Source organism: Bactrocera dorsalis, chromosome 2, assembly GCF_023373825.1.
Source record: "Bactrocera dorsalis isolate Fly_Bdor chromosome 2, ASM2337382v1, whole genome shotgun sequence".
In the NCBI taxonomy this organism is placed as follows: Eukaryota; Metazoa; Arthropoda; class Insecta; order Diptera; family Tephritidae; genus Bactrocera; species Bactrocera dorsalis.
Window position 1 is genome coordinate 54,425,407 of NC_064304.1, and position 18,222 is coordinate 54,443,628.

The 18,222-nt window shown below is 37.2% G+C and overlaps 1 protein-coding gene across 16 annotated transcripts in view; it reads right to left on the reverse strand.

Annotated features, from left to right (window-relative positions):
* Positions 1-18,222, reverse strand: part of LOC105225915 (cadherin-86C) — a 244,265-nt gene that overhangs the window by 60,099 nt on the left and 165,944 nt on the right. For 15 of the 16 annotated variants that reach the window (XM_049447988.1, XM_049447991.1, XM_049447993.1 and 12 more), the window contains 2 exons: positions 15,430-16,738; positions 15,230-15,378 (listed from right to left, as the gene is read on the reverse strand). In XM_049447988.1, the coding sequence (XP_049303945.1) occupies positions 15,230-15,378; positions 15,430-16,738 (1,458 nt within the window). The remainder of the gene's footprint in view (positions 1-15,229; positions 15,379-15,429; positions 16,739-18,222) is intronic. The other variant, XM_049447996.1, reaches the window with a different exon arrangement.

Genomic DNA, 18,222 nt, shown 5'->3' on the forward strand with positions numbered 1-18,222 from the left:
TATTTTTATGTTTTATTAAAATATTGAATTAAATTAAACCTTTGTATTGGTTTAATTAAAAATGAAAAAATTCCAGTACTTTTTTGTTGTTTGAAGAGCACGCCTTTGCTTAGTTATTGAATTTGATTAAATAAATGAATGAATGAATGAACGAAAAAATTCATTCGATAGTCAAAATCATTCAGTCATTAACAATCGATAGTTGAAATCACTCGATAGTTCCCAACACTACAATGTACGGGTTCGATAGATAATTCAAAATGAACTGCTGTGCAGCGGGAACGATCCCTTTTGTTGCCTGGCATCCCGCTCCGTATAATCGAGTGTGGTGTGTATGTGATTGTGTGGGTGTGAGATGCTCTCACATGTGGGTTGTATTGATGTTGATTGTGGTGATGTCAAGGTGAGTGGTGAGTGTAGCGTGTTAGCGATGTGTGTAGGTGAGGTTTGGGGCAGGCGACTAAGGCTGATTTAGCCAATCAGGAAGAAAAGCTGAAATCCTGGTGACTGTCCGTCTGTCCAGGCAAGCTGTAACTTGAGTAAAAATTGAGATATATTGATGAAACTAGAAACACATGTTCCTTGACCCAAAACAATTACGAGTTCGTAAATGGCCGTAATCGGACCACTGCCACGCCCATAAAACGCCATTAAAGGAGAAGATATAAAGTGCCATAACTAAGCCTTAAATTACGTGGGCTGCTATATATATTTCTGGCCTAATAATGAAAACAGGCATATTTATCAAATGTGTTTTTTTTCGTTGGATTCGGCTCGTCTTGGAAGACCCACACGGTCGATTGCTGTTTTGTTTCGGGTTCATACGCATAGATCCATGATTCGTCACCTGTGACGATCTTATAAACGTCTTTTGAAGCACCGCGATCGTATTTTTCAGCATTTCTTTACACCAATCGACATGAGCCGTTTTTTGAGCGATTGTCAAATTGTGCGGGATCCAACGAGAACAAACCTTTTTTACGGCCATTTTTTACGAATGTATGCTGGTGGGAGAAATGCATAGGCATGCATCGATGTTTTCTGGCACAACGGCTGTTTTTGGACGACCTTCACGGAATTCGTCTTTGAGCGAGCGTCGGCCACGATTGAATTCGTTGTAACAGTTTTTCACAGTGCTATAGGATGGTGCTTCATAGCCATACAAAGATTTTAGTTCATCGATGCACTCTTGTCGTGATAATCCACGTCAAAAGTTGTGAAAAATGTTCGCACGAAAATGTTCACGAGTTAATTCCATTTTTTGGCCGATATGAATTTTTTAATTCCCTGTAAATAAAACAATTCACGATTAAATGACAAAACGTTCTGAGTGATGTTATGCTAAAAAATGGCAAACTTTCCAATAATATTAAATTTTGAAAGAGTGGGAGTGGCCCCGCTCCTTAATAGATTTAATGTACATATCTTCTAGACCACTACAGCTACAATAGCCACATTCCCGCGGCACCCTTGAGGTAAAATCAATTATTTCAGTACCTGCTTAACCGATTTCAACCAAATTCGGTGCATAACATTCTTATTTCGCAGTACGACAATGGGCGAAATCGAACTGCAACCACCTTACTTCCCATGTAACCCGTTTATAAATTCCATTGTATACTTTCAACTACTGGAAGGGTTCAATACGAAATTAAAATGACGAGATACAACTTTGTACGAATAACCCTTTAAGATTACTCCACTTTGTGACCAAAAATTGTTCAAACACAACAAAAATTGCTTAAGCCCCTAGGTACCGAATATTTGAACCTCAGTACATATAGTTGACTTTTTACCGCAAAATCGATCAATGTGCGAGATACATAATTGAAATTCAGGGATAATATTTTTCTGACAATGTGTCTATGTGTCAAAAATGAGTTAAAATGAGTCAATACATCTCTTAACTCCCATATACCTAACACAACGTTTTTCGAACTTCCAGGTGACTTTATACCGTACTATATGTCAACCAACAAGTGATTTATCTTTATAAAAAGGAGCGTTTTTACTGACGAAGGTGTATCTTTGTGCTTAAAATGAATAAAACTTGGCGAAAACTTGACCTAGACCCAATATAATAAACACATTATATCCGGGTGACTTTACTTTATATGATTAGTGATGGTATCTTAATGAATCTCAGCGAGCATTTATTTGGAAAACTATTTTTATTTATTTTAAAGTACAAAATGTGTGAAAGTAATCATAAATTCAATGTGACCACCTTTTGTCTTAACTATGGCCTTGAGACGGTCAAAAGCTGAATCGCAAGCTGCTCGAATGTGACTTGCCGGTATTTTGGCCAACTCACGGACAACGGCTTTTTTCAGAATCTCGAGACTGGTATATTTTTTACTTCGGACCTTGCTCTCCAAAATGGCCCAGAGAGAATAATCCATTGGATTCGCATCTGGAGAATTCGAGAGCCATTCTGTGGTCGTGGTAAAGTTCGGAACGTTGTTTTTCAGGCATTCTTGATTCACTCGCGCTCTGTGAGACGGTACTGTGTCTTCAAAGCAGCCTTCAGAACACCTTCCCGATAATATGTCGCATTTATTTTGACACCAGGCTCGATGAAATCAATTGGAGAGCGCCCATCTGCGGTGATAGCGGCCCAAACCATTATTTGCGGCGGGTGCTGCCTCCTGGTGGTGATGGGTCAAGTAAACCCTATCGTTTTGAGAGTTTACGAATTGCTCAATTGGAAAAATTTTTTCGTCAGAAAACACAATGTTCAGAATTTGACCGCTTTCGGCCAAGCGAAGCAACTGCTTCGCTCTCTCAAGTCTTACTTGTTGCTGCTTCGGTGTGAGATCATGGGCCTTTTGTAAGGCTTGACCTTGAGGTCATTTTTCAATATGCGTCTTAGGCTGCGGTAGGATATTTTTAGTTCTTTAGCCATTTGATTGGCACTTCGTCGTGGATTTCGCTAAAGTCGCTTTTCAGTTTCCAAACCATCTCACATAACGTTGCAGACATTTGATGACCACCTCCATGGCGTTTTGCAATGCTAACAGTATCATTGTAACGAGTGATGGCGCGATAAACAAAAACTTTATTCACATTAAAGTGTTTAAGCTCACGAACACGGCTGTGATTTTCCAGCTAAATATAAAGCAATCACACTCCCTCCGATGCCCGGGCGAGGTCGGAGGTATAAAAGCCTTCTCTCCGCATACCGGCTCTGCGGACGAGTGACCAAATCGTTCCGGTTTACTCGTGGGACCAAAATATAAACAATAACTCAACAACAACAACAACAACAACAACGACGAAAGGACATGAACTACAGGAATCCTATTACGGAATCCGAAGAAGACGAACTACTTGCCTCCAGCCAGGAGACGAGTAAGATTACTACCGGACATACCAATCAAAGTATACCGGTAGATACAGCAGTGAAATCCTCAGATATAAGGGAGGAAGCGTCCACCTCCAAGGCTGCCATGAGCACCAACCAAAGTGCACTGGCGGCTAAAGGAGAGAGCAAAAATAAGCGCCAGAAATCTCAGAATCAGCTGAGGAAAAACCGATACTTTATTCTAGGGAAGATAGCCAAAGACCAGGCAGACGGTACCCCAGTTGATGAGGCTGAAACAAAGCGCCTCAAATCTATCGTCGAGGAATATGAAAGCTATCTGAAAAGGAAGCAATCACAACCTCAAGAAGAGAGAAAACGAGAGAGGACTTCTCAGAAAAGAAATCGCTCCACCACAGAAGCACCCGGAACTCAGCCCAAAAAACCGAGGAGGAGTGAAGGTGAACACAGCAGCACAACAACGGCAAGGTATTTCTGCGATGTAGCCAAGGATAGCCTGCAGGTGGCCATTATAGATGGAAATTCCTCCTCTCCGAGCAATATACGGGAGAGATGGGTGGAGATCGACGTCAGATTGTCGAGTATGGTGCTAAGCTATGTGCTCGACAATCCTGCGGGTCCTCACCCGGAGTTTGACTCCTCTGAGACCCTCAGGGGCTACAGGGTCATCAAGTGCGCGGACCAGGCCTCGCTAGATTTCCTGACGGGTAGTGTTGCTAAAATTAGCAACGCCTTTGTAGGCCTCTAATTGAGGCTTATACCCGCCAGGGACATTCCGAAGAGACCTCGTGCTCGCATTTAGCTACCCCCACTAGAGGAGCCAGGCGAAAAACTCCTGAGGTGCATTAAGCTGCAGAACAAATCTATACCTGGTATAGATGAGTGGCAGCTTATCAAGGAGGAAAAACCGAATAAAGCAAGCAAGTCAATACTAGTGGCCATTTGCGATGAGTCCATTGAGGCTCTGAAGAAGATTGACCACAAAATCAGCTTCGGAATACGCAAGGTCATACTAAACATCTTCAAAGGCGACAAAGCGGCTGACGAAGACGACACGGAAGAGGTCGACGACGCCAGCCAGTTGCTAAGGAATGTGGGCATTAAAAAACCCCGAGATGCCCAATAACAATAACAAAAGATGCGTACAGATAAACCTGCAGTACTCGAAGAGTGCTACAGCGAATCTGAAAACCCTCGTGAACGACAAAGCGGCTGACGAAGACGACGCGGAAGAGGTCGACGACGCCAGCCAGTTGCTAAGGAATGTGGGCAGTGAAGAACCCCGAGATGCCCAATAACAATAACATAAGATGCGTACAGATAAACCTGCAGCACTCGAAGATTGCTACAGCGAATCTGAAAACCCTCGTGAACGAGGGGGGCATCGGCATCAGCCTAATACAGGAGCCCTGGGTCAATGAAGCAACTATAACCTGTTTTACACACGGAACAGAGGTAGACCTAGGGCATGCATTCTTATCAATAAAAGTATAAATGCATTTCTTTGTCCTAATTACAGCACAGCAGATATCACAGTGGTAAAGGTGGAACAGAAGGAAAAGCCCTTCTTCTTGGTCTCGGCCTACTTGGCCCATGACGAAGACATACCACCGGCCCCGCTCACCAGACTAGTAGAGGACAACAGGAAGGATGACGTCCTAATTGGGTGTGATGCAAACGCAAGGCACACCGTATGGGGTGGCTCCAGTATAAACACCAAAGGTGAGTCACTCTTTTGGCAGTATATTTTAAATAGTAATCTAAGCATTTGTGATAAGCCAACTTTTATTTCCCCAAGCTCGGATAGGTTTCCGGGGTGGGAGGAAGTGCTTGACCTCACGCTATCAACAGACACAGACAGTCTCGTTGTGGATAACTGGAGGATATCCGATGAGCTAACAGTTTTGAAAAAGAGAAAGTCTCTTCCTTGGTGGAACAGTGAACTCAAGAATTTGAGAACTCATCTAAGGAAAGCTTTCAAGGAGAGTTTTAGAACGAAAATCTGGCAGCCATATAAAGACATTATGAAGGAATACAAAAAAGCAGTCAGGAAAGCTAAAAACGACTCATGGCGATCTTTCTGCACATCGATAGAAAGTTGCAGAGAAGCCGCTAGGCTGAGTAAAATGCTATCCAAAGATCATATTAATACTGCCTACATTAGGGCGGAGGGAAGTGATTGGACCTCCGGCAAAAGAGTCTCTGGAGGTACTAATCACAACGCACTTCCCCGGAAGTCAGCAAACACCTTCAACGAGAGTTCAACCAGAACCACCGCTGAACGCAGCTGACTATCGAAGCCAAATAGTAGACAAAAGAAAAATCATATTACGAGAGAATGCTAAGGATTTTAGACTTATAAGCCTTACCTCCTTTATGCTGAAGGTACTAGAAAGGCTAATAGATCTACACGTAAGAACAATAATGGCGGAGAAGTTATCGAAGTCCCAACATGCGTACATAAAGGGCCGATCAACCGAAACCGCCCGTCACGAGGTGATAAGTGTGATTGAAAAATCACTACACCACAAACAATACACCATGGCTGCTTTTCTAGACATAGAAGGCGCCTTCAATAACATAGAAGTAAATGCGATAATTAATTCTCTGGCACTGTGTGCAGATGGATACTATCGATGCTTGAGAATAGGAAGATTATAGCTTCAAACGGCGCTGCAACACAAACAAGTTATGTGAGTAGAGGGACGCCTCAAGGGGGCCCTCTCTCCGCTTCTATGGGTTGTAGCGCTAAACGAAATACTCCTCCAACTAAACGGTTGAGGAGTGAAAGCAGTAGCGTATGCAGACGATATAGTGTTGTTGGTATGAGGTATGTTTCCTTCAACAGTCAGCGAGATTATGGAAAGAGCACTTCGTAGGTTAAACCTATGGGCTAAAAACAATGGTCTAGGAATTAACCCGAACAAAACAGAACTGATGCTTTTCACAAGCAGAACCAAAATACCTCAGTTTCAACTTCCGGTACTAAACGCTACAACACTCACTCTATCCCCAACAGCTAAATACTTGGGGGTGGAGATTGACACCAAACTGTCCTGGAAAATAAATATAGAATAAATATAGAAAAAGGAATAAACAAAGCATACATGGCCTACTATACTTGTAAGAAAATCGTCAACAGGAATTTGGGCCTCAAACCAAGTATAATCATGTGGATGTACACGGCGGTCATAAGACCTATACTTACATATGGAGCTCTGGTATGGTGGCCAGCGCTAAACAAACAATACAACATTAGAAAATTAAATGGAATACAAAGAGCAGCATGTGCGAGTGTTACGGGCGCAATCAGGTCATGTCCGACTGATGCGCTCAATGTGATCGCGCATCAACTACCAATGGACAATTTTATTCACAAAACAGCAGCTATTGCGGCGATAAGAATAAAAGAATTGGGAGGTTGGAATCAGCAGAACTACGGACAAAGTGTAATCCTAAACAAGCTCACTATTAATAAATCAGACTACATTCTCCCAAAGCTGGATTTCAATAGACACTTCCAGGTGAGGATACCATCTAGACGAGAATGGAGAAGAGGTTCAATAGCAAAGGAGGATACCACCTCAGTCCCAAGCCCACTAGGATCGATCAAAGGAGAGATCAATAGACAATTTCAACAAATTGCAAACAACAGGCGTCATAACCAAACAATTATGGACAACATATGACAGGAAAAGAACCAACGACTTATTAAATAGGTCAAGAAAAAGTATTTACAAAATAACAGCTACCACAACAGGGCACTGGCCATTTGGAGAACATGCGTCCAAAATGGGTATGCCCTACAACGACATCTGCCGTGTCTGCGGAGTAGCAGGGAACAAGGAAACAATCTTCCACTTTCTCTGCGAATGCCCAGCTCTAGCACAGATCCGACACAAAACACTCGGAATCCACCAAGCACCAAACCTTGAATGGATTTCCACTAAAAGCATATCGGACATAAGCAGTTTCATCGAAACCTCAAAATGGTTTGAAAGTGAAGGTGAAACGTAATAGCAGATACAGGAGGTTCTACGAATAGTGTATCAAAATGGCACATCAGTGCTAATTGAGCCCGATAGGGCTTCACTCCTACTTACCTACCTATTACACTTGTGAACAATACTCCAGCATTCAGCAAATTTATGAATAGCTGATTCCAGTGCGACAGCTGCGCGTACGGTCTGAAGTTGGTAACACTTCGAGTGTCGGACCCTGTAGATAATAATACTAATACCATCTAAACATATGATTTCTATTAGTTAGATTATAACTATTAGTTAAGGAGATATAGCATTTGGATAAATCAACTTGTGCTAATTTACAAAAAAATGAATCAAATAGCATTTTGTGAGTTAATAAAACATTGAGTTTTGAGGGAAAAATCCTGTTGAATTTGGGCTGTACACCAGTGAAATCAATCGGCTGACAATTTTATGGCATCAGTATTTTGGAATGCACGTGGTATATTATTCATCGAATGATTATTGAGTCACTTTTAATCCATTGCACTCCGTATTTTGTTGCAGTTCTATTCTACCATTCCCAATATTGAGCAAGTTTATTCTTTTTTATGAAGGACCACTTTCACTGCTCTGTGCAATGCTTAGAAAAGATTTCTGTATATCTCAAATTCTAATAGATCTTTTTATCAACACTTCAATTGTTCCGTTATATTTTTATGCTAGATATTTGGTTTGTTATGAATGCATTTGCTTCCTCGTCCATAATCTAGCAAAGTATCCGCAATGACTTCACGACGAAAATGTCAATGCCATTGTTTTTTGTGATATTAAATAGATTTGACGGGTTTGTCCTAAGAAACTGCCTGGTTCAGGAGCACAGTCATGTATGGATATTATTTTTTTTTACTTATTTCTCTCTATTTTTGAATTACTATATTTCTTAAATGATTCTGATGCATTTTGAACAAATGCTTATGATTTAAAATATAATTTTTGTATTTATGAATTGTATTGAATTTTAACATAAAGAGATAAAAAGTATCCTTTGTCGTTCTAAGCTACTTTCGCACCAATTTTTAGACAATTCGGTTCTTGAGTTATAAATGGTGAAACTAACACGATTTTTTTTTATATATGTATATAGATATGTGTTACAAATTTTCCTTTGTATATTATATATACTATATACCTATATACTTGTATATATGTATATGTATATGCAATTGAACTTCTAACTCGAACTCTTGAATTGGCAATAGGACTCAAATTTCATAAAATTTCCTTCCTGTCTCATATTTATATTTTCTGTCCTTAAATACAAAATTACTATATTGTGGTTTTTTTTGGTAACAGCCCGATTTACATATTTCGTTATAAAGAAGTAGCGAATATGTTAAAAAGTGTTTTGAGCACTGATCAGAGGAATCGGAAAAATTATTCAGTGGTTCTCGATGTTGTAATAGGTAGAATATGGAGAAAATAGACAAGCAAATTTAGGAGATATATTTTCAAGCTGGTCAGGTCATTTTGTCCAAGAGCTGAAGTGTTAGCTCTGAAAGTATTCAACGCAGTATCTGCAGGGGGAAGCAGAGGAAGAGGAAGACCTCGACTCCCTTGAAAAGACCAGGTGGAGATGGCCTGGTTTCGCTTGGAATCTCTAATTGGCTTCATCTTGCGAAAAGAAGAACCTACTGGCGTTATATTTTTAACTCGGCTATAATCGCGTATGCGGCGTCTATGCCACTAAAGAAGAAGAAGACCTTCAAATAACTCTGAGCTTATTATATTGTATCTGACCATAACTTTTTTATATCGTATATGTACTTTTGTACATTGTTAAAGCATTGATTAAGTACAGTATGCACAAAATATATACAACTTTGCCGCCACTGAGTATCAGGCAACCGACCAGATATTCACCATGCGCCAATTTTTGGAAAAGACTAGTGAAAGGAGAATCGACACACACCACCTCTTCGTCGATTTCAAAGCTGCTTTTATGCCGCGATATTTGAATTTGGTATCCCGACAAAACTAATACGGCTGTGTAAACTGACGTTGAGCAACACCAAAAGCTCCGTCAGAATCGGGAGGACCTCTCCGAGGTCCAAACGAGGTTTCAGGCAAGGCGACTCCATATCGTCCCTCCCTACCACCTCTTCAACCTGATGCTGGAGAAAATAATTCGAATTGCAGATCTTAATCGAGCAGGTACAATCTTTTATAAGAGTGTACAGCTGCTGGTGTATGACGATGATATTGATATCATCGGCCTCAACACCCGCGCTGTTAATTCAGCTTTCTCCAGACTGATCAAAGAAGCAAAGGTCTGGATGTGAACAAGGGCAAGACGAAATATCTGCTGTCATCGAACAAACAGTCGTCGCACTCGCGACTTGGCTCTTATGTCACTGTTGACAGTCATAACATTGAAGTCGTAGATAATTTCGTCTATCTTGGAACCAGTATAAACACCACCAAAAACGCAGAATAACTCTTGCCAACAGGTGCTACTTCGGACTGAGTAGACAATTGAGAAGTAAAGTCCTCTCTCGGCGAACAAAAACCAAACTCTATAAATCACTCATTATTCATTATTATATCGCATTCGACGGAATGATGAGCTGTATGAGACATACCTTCGACATTGACATCGTTCAGCGAATTAAGAGACAGCGGCTGTGCTTGGTAGGTCATGTCGTACGACGTAAGCGATGTCTACACCAGTAAAGAAGAAGAAGAAGGGTATCAGGCATAAAATAAAATAATTATTAGAAAAATTTGCTTAGCGAATAATTTCATTCTCTTCAAACAAATATCCGCCAATGTGTGTGAGAATTTCTCACTAATACACTCACAATGTTTGATGAGATTTTTAATGTTTATTAACCCTTCTGTTATTTTAGTAATAAGTGTCACATGGGGTGTTAAGGTCATGGACTGATCTAATCAGTTATGTAAGTGTTTCCCATAAAAATCTTATGATTTGAGATTTTTATAAACATATCTTAAGTTTACTGACCACAAATTTAGTTTAATTTTAACATTTCTTAGTTTTATTGATTATAATTTTATTTAGTTCTTAACATTTCTTAGGGTTTTTGATTATAAATGAAGATAACTTCTTGTATACTTGGTTTATTAATTGCGAGTAGGAACTGTTACCGTTGTAAGATGTTGAGGGCACATAGATTTCTTGCATATAATGCATTTATGTGCTCGAGTAAACTGCGCAGGTAGATCGCTGACTTGCTTTTCTATTTTTTGGAGCAACACCCGCCGAAGTGCTAGACTGTCCTGCTTCTGCCCGAACATTTCAGACAATGTCAGCTGACAACTGATTTTTGTGTAAGCGTTTTCTACGACTTATTTCACCCTGAACAAGGCCAAGACCAAGATTTTCGAGAAAAAGCTTACGCTTATATTTTTTGATGCGTTCCAATTAGGGGTTTCTGTCCATAAGGCGTGGGCATTTAACGCCGGACAATATTCGAGAAAAAAGATAGGGGCTAACGATTAGTTTGTCTACTAATTGGTCAATTGTGTATACTCCAGATTTTGTAGAATTATAAAAATAAATTATTTCAATAATGTTTTTGTTATGATGCAAAGAGCTAATACAGTGACCATGTTATACTTTTTAGGAATGTATTGAACAATGGATACTCGTACTTGTCAATCAAAGAAGAAGTGACTGTTTAGTACTGGTAATCCAAAATGCAAAATCTCGAGTTATAAAAGAGTTATCTGTCGTTATATTCCGTCATTATACCCACTTACTAAATCCAACACTACCAGTTGCCCTTGGTTTCGCTTCGGTTGTGTAGCTGCTGAATCTTTACTCAAATTTGTTTGAAAATTTAGACAAAATTTTGTATGCATATCCGCAGCTACCCATGCTTTTATGCCGTATTTACTTGGCATGTAAACTAAGAATGGACATGCGACCGATATACGCCTGTAATTGTATGTATGCATGTACATATGTAGTTTCTAAATTATGTAGATTTTACATTGTACCATTTGAAGTACCTCTTAAGGTCAGAATTTCCAAAAATCCATCCAATTCTATTTCATCAATTGGTTTATGGTGAACTCTTAAAATATGCTATTGTATATGGTGCTATTGGTTGCAGTCGGTTCTGTTGACCACTCAATGTCATTGTCCTTTGAAAAGTACACGGGAATGTTACTTACATCAGCTCCAGCAATACTTTTTTCTTCTTCACTAGCAATGTACTCTTTAGAAGATTCGCCATCTGACAATTCTTCCAATGCATTCTCATCGTCCTCAACATTACTATACTCATCAATGCACACGTCTTCCATTATTGTCCGCTGTTTTTTGGCTTTCTGCCATACGCCAAGTCCGTTGAATAAGATAATAGACCATTAAAATCAAACAACAATAAGCAACAACACATCCAAAATACTCACCACAAATTGAGTTTCGGTTTCGTTGCATTTTACAAAATATCTACAATCTCTGTAGTTTGACAAAAAAAATAATTGAGAGAAAACTTCCACTTGACGCTTTAAACAGCTGATGTTCACTGAATAACCTTATGTTGCCCACATGTTAGTTTTTATTTTGCCACCTTTTTTATAAAATTATAAAAAATATTTTGCACATTTTCGAAGCAATTTCTCTTAATGCAGGAATTCGTAGAAGGATATCTTAAAGTTTTGTGTCTTTTATGAAATATGAGAAAAAATAAGATAAAAAAGTCACGAGATGAGTTAAGGTAACAGAAGGGTGAATGTAAATATATTTAAGAAAACACACCGAAATTTTCATATCGTTCAGGTGAATATTTTCTAAGATACACGCGAATTTGAAAAGGCATTTCAGAGTGCTTGATAGTGATTTTCAAACTTTAAACGCGATTTTCTCAAAACGGTGTTTTAAAAGTCGGTGACCAAAATTACTCGAAAACAGCTAAGCCGATTAGTTTCAAATTTTATCAAGGGCTTCTTAAATATATTTTTTAGTAATTAATATAATTTTTTTTATCAATAAGTATTTTTTTAAACAATTTAAGTCCGAAATTTTAATCAAAAATCGTTTAATTTAATCAGAAATCGCCATTTCTTAAAAAAATGTTATTTGCTTATCCCTCTAATTAATTACTAGATTTAACATTACTTTAACGAAATCTGTTTGTTTTTTTCTTATTTCCGAGGATTCAGTTCAGAGATACAGTGGTCACCTCAATATGTCTTTTTTAAGAGTAGCTCCCGGGGATTAGCTGTAGATCCTTTTCAAATAAATGTTTTTACAATAATAAGTCCTAAAATACTGCCAAAATAAATTGTGGAAATAGGTACCGCAAACGCTTAGTTCAAAAATTCCCAAAATTTGAACATTTCAACAAGCTATTTCACCACATTAAACACACTTTTTGCACATTTTTACTCCAAATTAATTAAATTAAACTATAAACATTTAATTACTTTTTACACTCGTAGTGAGCATCATTTATGTGCTAACAATTATGAGGAAATGGAGCGCTGCCATATGATAATAAGCAAATATGAGCAATTTGCTGAATTTTTCTAGTTCGTTATAATTCCTATTTCTTTATTTAGCAATCTTAGTTCTAATAAAAACAAGCGTGTCTATAAATTATATTTCAAATTAAAATGAATATAAACAATTTTTCCATGCATATGGATTTGTTCTTATTTAAATTTTGATAAACAACTAGGTAATATTATATAATATTACGTAATAAAATAATAAAATACTTAGGTTACCTCGGGTATTGGCTCGATCAGGATTATATTTTTAAAGGACTACTACGAAAAAGTACTTCAGTCACCCCGATATGATATAAATTTTACATTATTTTTTTACTATAATTAAAAGCAAAGAAAAATCGTTAAGAATCCTACAAATTTGGTGTTTAAGATGTGGCAACGCTCGTTTTCCTCATAATTGTAAACAATGTAACCTTTGCAACGATGAGTTTGCTAAGTGAATATAGCTTTATATAAAGCTTCTTTATCCGCACATACCCCATTTATACGGAAATTCGTTTTTTTACCCCTCCGCCAAAGTAATCGAAATCGTGCTATTTCTTGGAATGAGAAAACATAAAGAAGAACATTTGGTTAGATTTAAGTCAGAGAGAAGGTATTGGATACTTTGACGATATGGATGAAATACTCGTAGCAGCTAGTAGTTAGCAAAAGAAACCGATTTAGTTAAGGTAAAGATGTTAACGAAATATTTTTGAAACCACAGGAGGTAGCATTTGTAATGAAAAATAATTTATTATAGCGGCTTTTACGATGATGGTGTTTGTAGAAAAGAGTTTTACCACTATAAATGTTATTATGGACTAATTTATTGAAAATTATCCAAATTTTGACAGGAGATCAAATGCAAGAAGGGGTGTTATAAATGCCTCATCCACTTATCAACAACTTCTAATAGAACGCAAACTAACTTAGAGGCCTTCTTGACAAAAAGGTAGAAAATTGGAAATACGAAATAGACTAAATGATTTTACTGACTTAAATTTTATTTGTGTATTCGCTTATATTGGTATACTTTGAACTTTGAAAGCTTGTCACGAAGTTTCTAATATAAATGGTCAGCATGACAAGCTGAGTCGATTTAGCCATGCTGGCTGTATATACGCCAATTAGTCCCTCAGTTTTTGAGATATCTATTTACAATTTTGGACACGCCGCCGATATTGAGCCAAAACAGCATATAGCTGTCATACAAACTGAACGGTCGGAATCAAGTGCCTGTATTGCAAACCTTTTCATAAGACTAGATTTCTTAACGAAATTTGGCATGGATTGGAATCAAGTTTTTGTACCTTTTTATTTGAGAAGAATATTATAGCTTCTTGTTTTTATTTTTTTTTTATAAACATAATTATTAAATAACCATTTCATATTTTTCTATGATGCTAGTGCTGCGTACTATAGTTTATATAATAATTTGTTTATTATGTAAGCTTTAATAAAATAAAAAAAAAAACCATTTCATATGAAGAGATATCTTTAATTTAATAGCTAAACAGTTTTATATCTATATTCTCCTATATTTACATGGTAAGATAGCCTCGTTAGAGTTGTATCGCATTAAGCTTAATTTTTAGCATATAAAATGTACGAGTATACATGGATTTATTCTTGGTATTCTTAGCACCGAAATGTTTTGTTTTTTGCAGTGAAATGTAATATCTGTAATTTAAAGAAAGGCACGAAGGGCGAAGACACACCATTATGTCAATTTGTAAGTATTAAAACCAAGTGGAACGATCATAATATTGGTACGCATCTAAGCAATATCTAATGGCAATATCGCAAATCAGCTGCTCATTTTTACATGTAATTTATTTGCGACAAAGTTAAAACTACGCGAGACTATTTTCAGTTTTGGTTTCTTCGCTGTAAAATGTAAATTTGTTGAAATATAATATTGTATTATTTGGTTATTTTCAAGTGAATTGATTAAATATTTATCACGGATAAATGAAGAACAGCTGACTTATTGCAATAATGCTACCCTATTATACAAATGCCACATTGAATAGTACCCCTAATGTATTTGGTATGTTGTTACTTTAAAATGCATGTTTACTCCAGCTAATTGATATATGGTATAAAGGCAAATTAAAATTAATTTTTGAGTTATTCTACTAGTATTGGGTTAATATATAACTATTAATTGGAATGATTTTCTGGGTTGTAACTGGTATAGAGTTTAAATATTCCACAACTCAGCTACCTCTTAAGGTTTAAAATATGTAATTTAAATGGAAAATTAATACAAGTAATATACAGAAGCCGAGCTCAGGTGTTTTAATTTACATAACTAAATTGTGAATTTTGGGATAGATAATACAAACTGTATACATATATGAACTCATACCAGTATACATATATATGAGAGAGTGTATGTAAATTTATTACTTACCTTGCGGTTCCATATAATGGGCACCACGAACAAATGCAACATAGCAAAAGTATGAGAATTGTTAACGCGACTAAAGTTGCTAAAAATATAAGCAGCCAGAACAGTAATTTATTTTCGGCTTTGTATAGAGTCTGTAAAGGAGTAATAATCTACTTGAATTTATTAAATTAAAATGTTTTGCAAATAATTCGAACACATACGTCTGTCGCTACTGGATCGCTACCATTCATTATCGCATAGGAACTATTGTGTTGCGATAAACGTTGCTGTATCTGCGATATATCTACAACCGAATTGCTATCATAAAGAACGGTAGCTGTTACGACACTTCTTCTCATCGTATCCGTGTTGTCCCCGGTAATTGTTTTGGCACCGGGTTCGTCTGGTTGTAAAGGTCTAATATCATGTATTATTACTTTTCCTCCTGTTATGGTAGAAAGTGTTTCTTCTGTTTTAACTTTATCAGGACTTTCACCTGGAACTACAAAAGTTACAGTTCGTGTTCGACTTTCTGGCGGATATATACGAATGTTTGTGATGCTAAAACGTACAGGTACCCCTAAATCATATGCTCGCGCTGTTAGAAACAACATATCCTCATCAATGTGAGATAATATTTGGCGCTTTCTTCGTGCTTTTATTGGAAATGTAATTCTCCCTCGCACAGTTAGCTCGCCAGTTATTTTATCCAAAGTGAATTTATTTTCGTAGTTTCCATTAACTATTTCATATCGCACTTCGTTGTTAGGTGATGTTGCATCCTTATCTATGGCGTGAATAATGGCTACAGAGGTGAAGGATTTCAAGTCTGGAGATAGTATAAATTCGTACAACTCTTTTTCAAAAATTGGAGTTTCATCATTGATATCTATAATTTTTATAATCAATGGCACTTGGGCACGATTACCTCTACCATCATTGTCCCGTGCTTCTACGTATAAATGATATTCGGGCATTACTTCACGATCGAACCCGTGATTATTAGTGGAAACTGTGATAAGTCCTGAGTCCGCGTTTAAATTTAATGACGTGTTTAAATAACCCAAAATAGCTGTGTATCGTACACGTCCACTTAAATCAGCCGTGTCTATATCGGTAGCTTTAACTTGGATAACTTTTGTTCCGGCAGTCATATTTTCTGGCAGCTCAACAGTGTACATAGATTGCTCAAATATGGGTGGGTTATCGTTAACATCATTTATATATACATTGACATTGACAGTAGTTGAAAGATTTGTAGATGGTCCCAATTCTTGAGCTAATATTTGAAATTGCACAAAATGACGTTCTTCATAGTCTAAGAGAATATTATCTCGTACGCGTATGAGAAATGAAGTGCTCCGTTCAGCAACATTCGGGGAAATTTCAAATGTTCCGTTATTATTGAGTAAAGTCAATGAAAACACTCCATTTTTACCGATATCATCGTCATAAACACGAGAAACATATGGGTCGGCAAATGTAAGGGCAGTACCTTGCGGGGCATTTTCATCAATTCTTGAAACGTAGCTGAAAAATTATGCGTAACAGAAAAGAAACTTAAGTGTCTATTAAAATTTTTATTAGGATATCTGTATATGTGCGTATGCGCATTTTATACTGCTTATACAATTCGTTTTGTTTTCTTATAGTTTCAAAGCATAACTAGATATTAGATATACATACATATGTACTTAGATGTAGCGTAGATTCATACATACATATACTAAAACTATCTTTATTTCTTTAAGGACACAGGTGGGCGTCAATTTACTAACACATTTATATCCAGTAAGATGATTTGCAAAATGAGGTGACAAAAAAAAACTAATTTTACAAATTTTGCTATATGTTTCTGATTTTTATAAATGGATTTTTATTGGGTGCTGTACTAAAACTTTATTCAAACACTATATACATTATACACACATGTAACTATTTATGAAATAAAATGCTTAATAAGCAAGTCCATTCAAACCTATGCAATTGTTTTGTGTTAGTTAAACCCATTTTCTTCTTTGTTACAATTAAAACCTATGAATTATCGCTAGTGTTATCCATTTTGGAATATATGTATGTATACATAAATATGTATATGCTATAGTACTATACATATGTAAGCTGGTATGTATGTATATGAAATCAACATTTCTGTTAAATAGTGTGCCGATTGCCCCCATTTATAGTAATACAGTCTGTCAAGTAAGAGCGTGGTCGTGTTAATTTATAAAAAAAAAATATTTTATGAAACTTTCATATTTATATATAGTATGAGTCACTACCAGCGTCGATAATTGCCTTTCATCTCCGAGGCATGCTTTCTACTAATCAGACGACGTATTCTAGTGGCAAAGATCTTCATTCATTTCAATAGGGTTCGCATCGGGCGACTGCGACGACCAATCCAATATAACGATGCCAGATTGAGTTTTCCACTGAGTACAGATCTTGCTGCGGTGTTTAGGATCGTTGTCCTCCTACAGAATCCAATCTTCATTTTTTCTGATGAACCATCGTTTGGCAGATAGCAGTAAAGCCTTTTTGTAGATTTTTATCATTTTCTCGGCATTTAGGTTATCAGTAAAGAGGTACAAAGAGCCGAATCCCTGTTTTGAGAAGCAGCCCCAAAGATGCACTTTTATTTCATGTTTTACGGTCCGCTGAACAGGCCTATTAGTGGAAGTTGACCAGGCTCGCGTGAGAACAGAACGTGCCCATCGCTTTGGCACAAGTTTTTCAGTCAACAGAGGCTTTTTCATTGTGTTGCGCCATTTCGGATCATGAGTATGAAGAAGGGTTTGGATAGTTTTGTAGGATATATCTAAACCTTTTGCCATTAATTTTGCTTGTCCTTGCCGCAGTATTAAAGCAGGACTCCGCGATAACGGATTCACTATTCTTTTTTGTTCACTTTTCCATCGAACCACGTTCTGGTAAATCATCGACATTTTTAGCCACTATAAGTATATCACTCTATCCACTTCTGTACAAATGCCTTCGACTTTCTCATATAT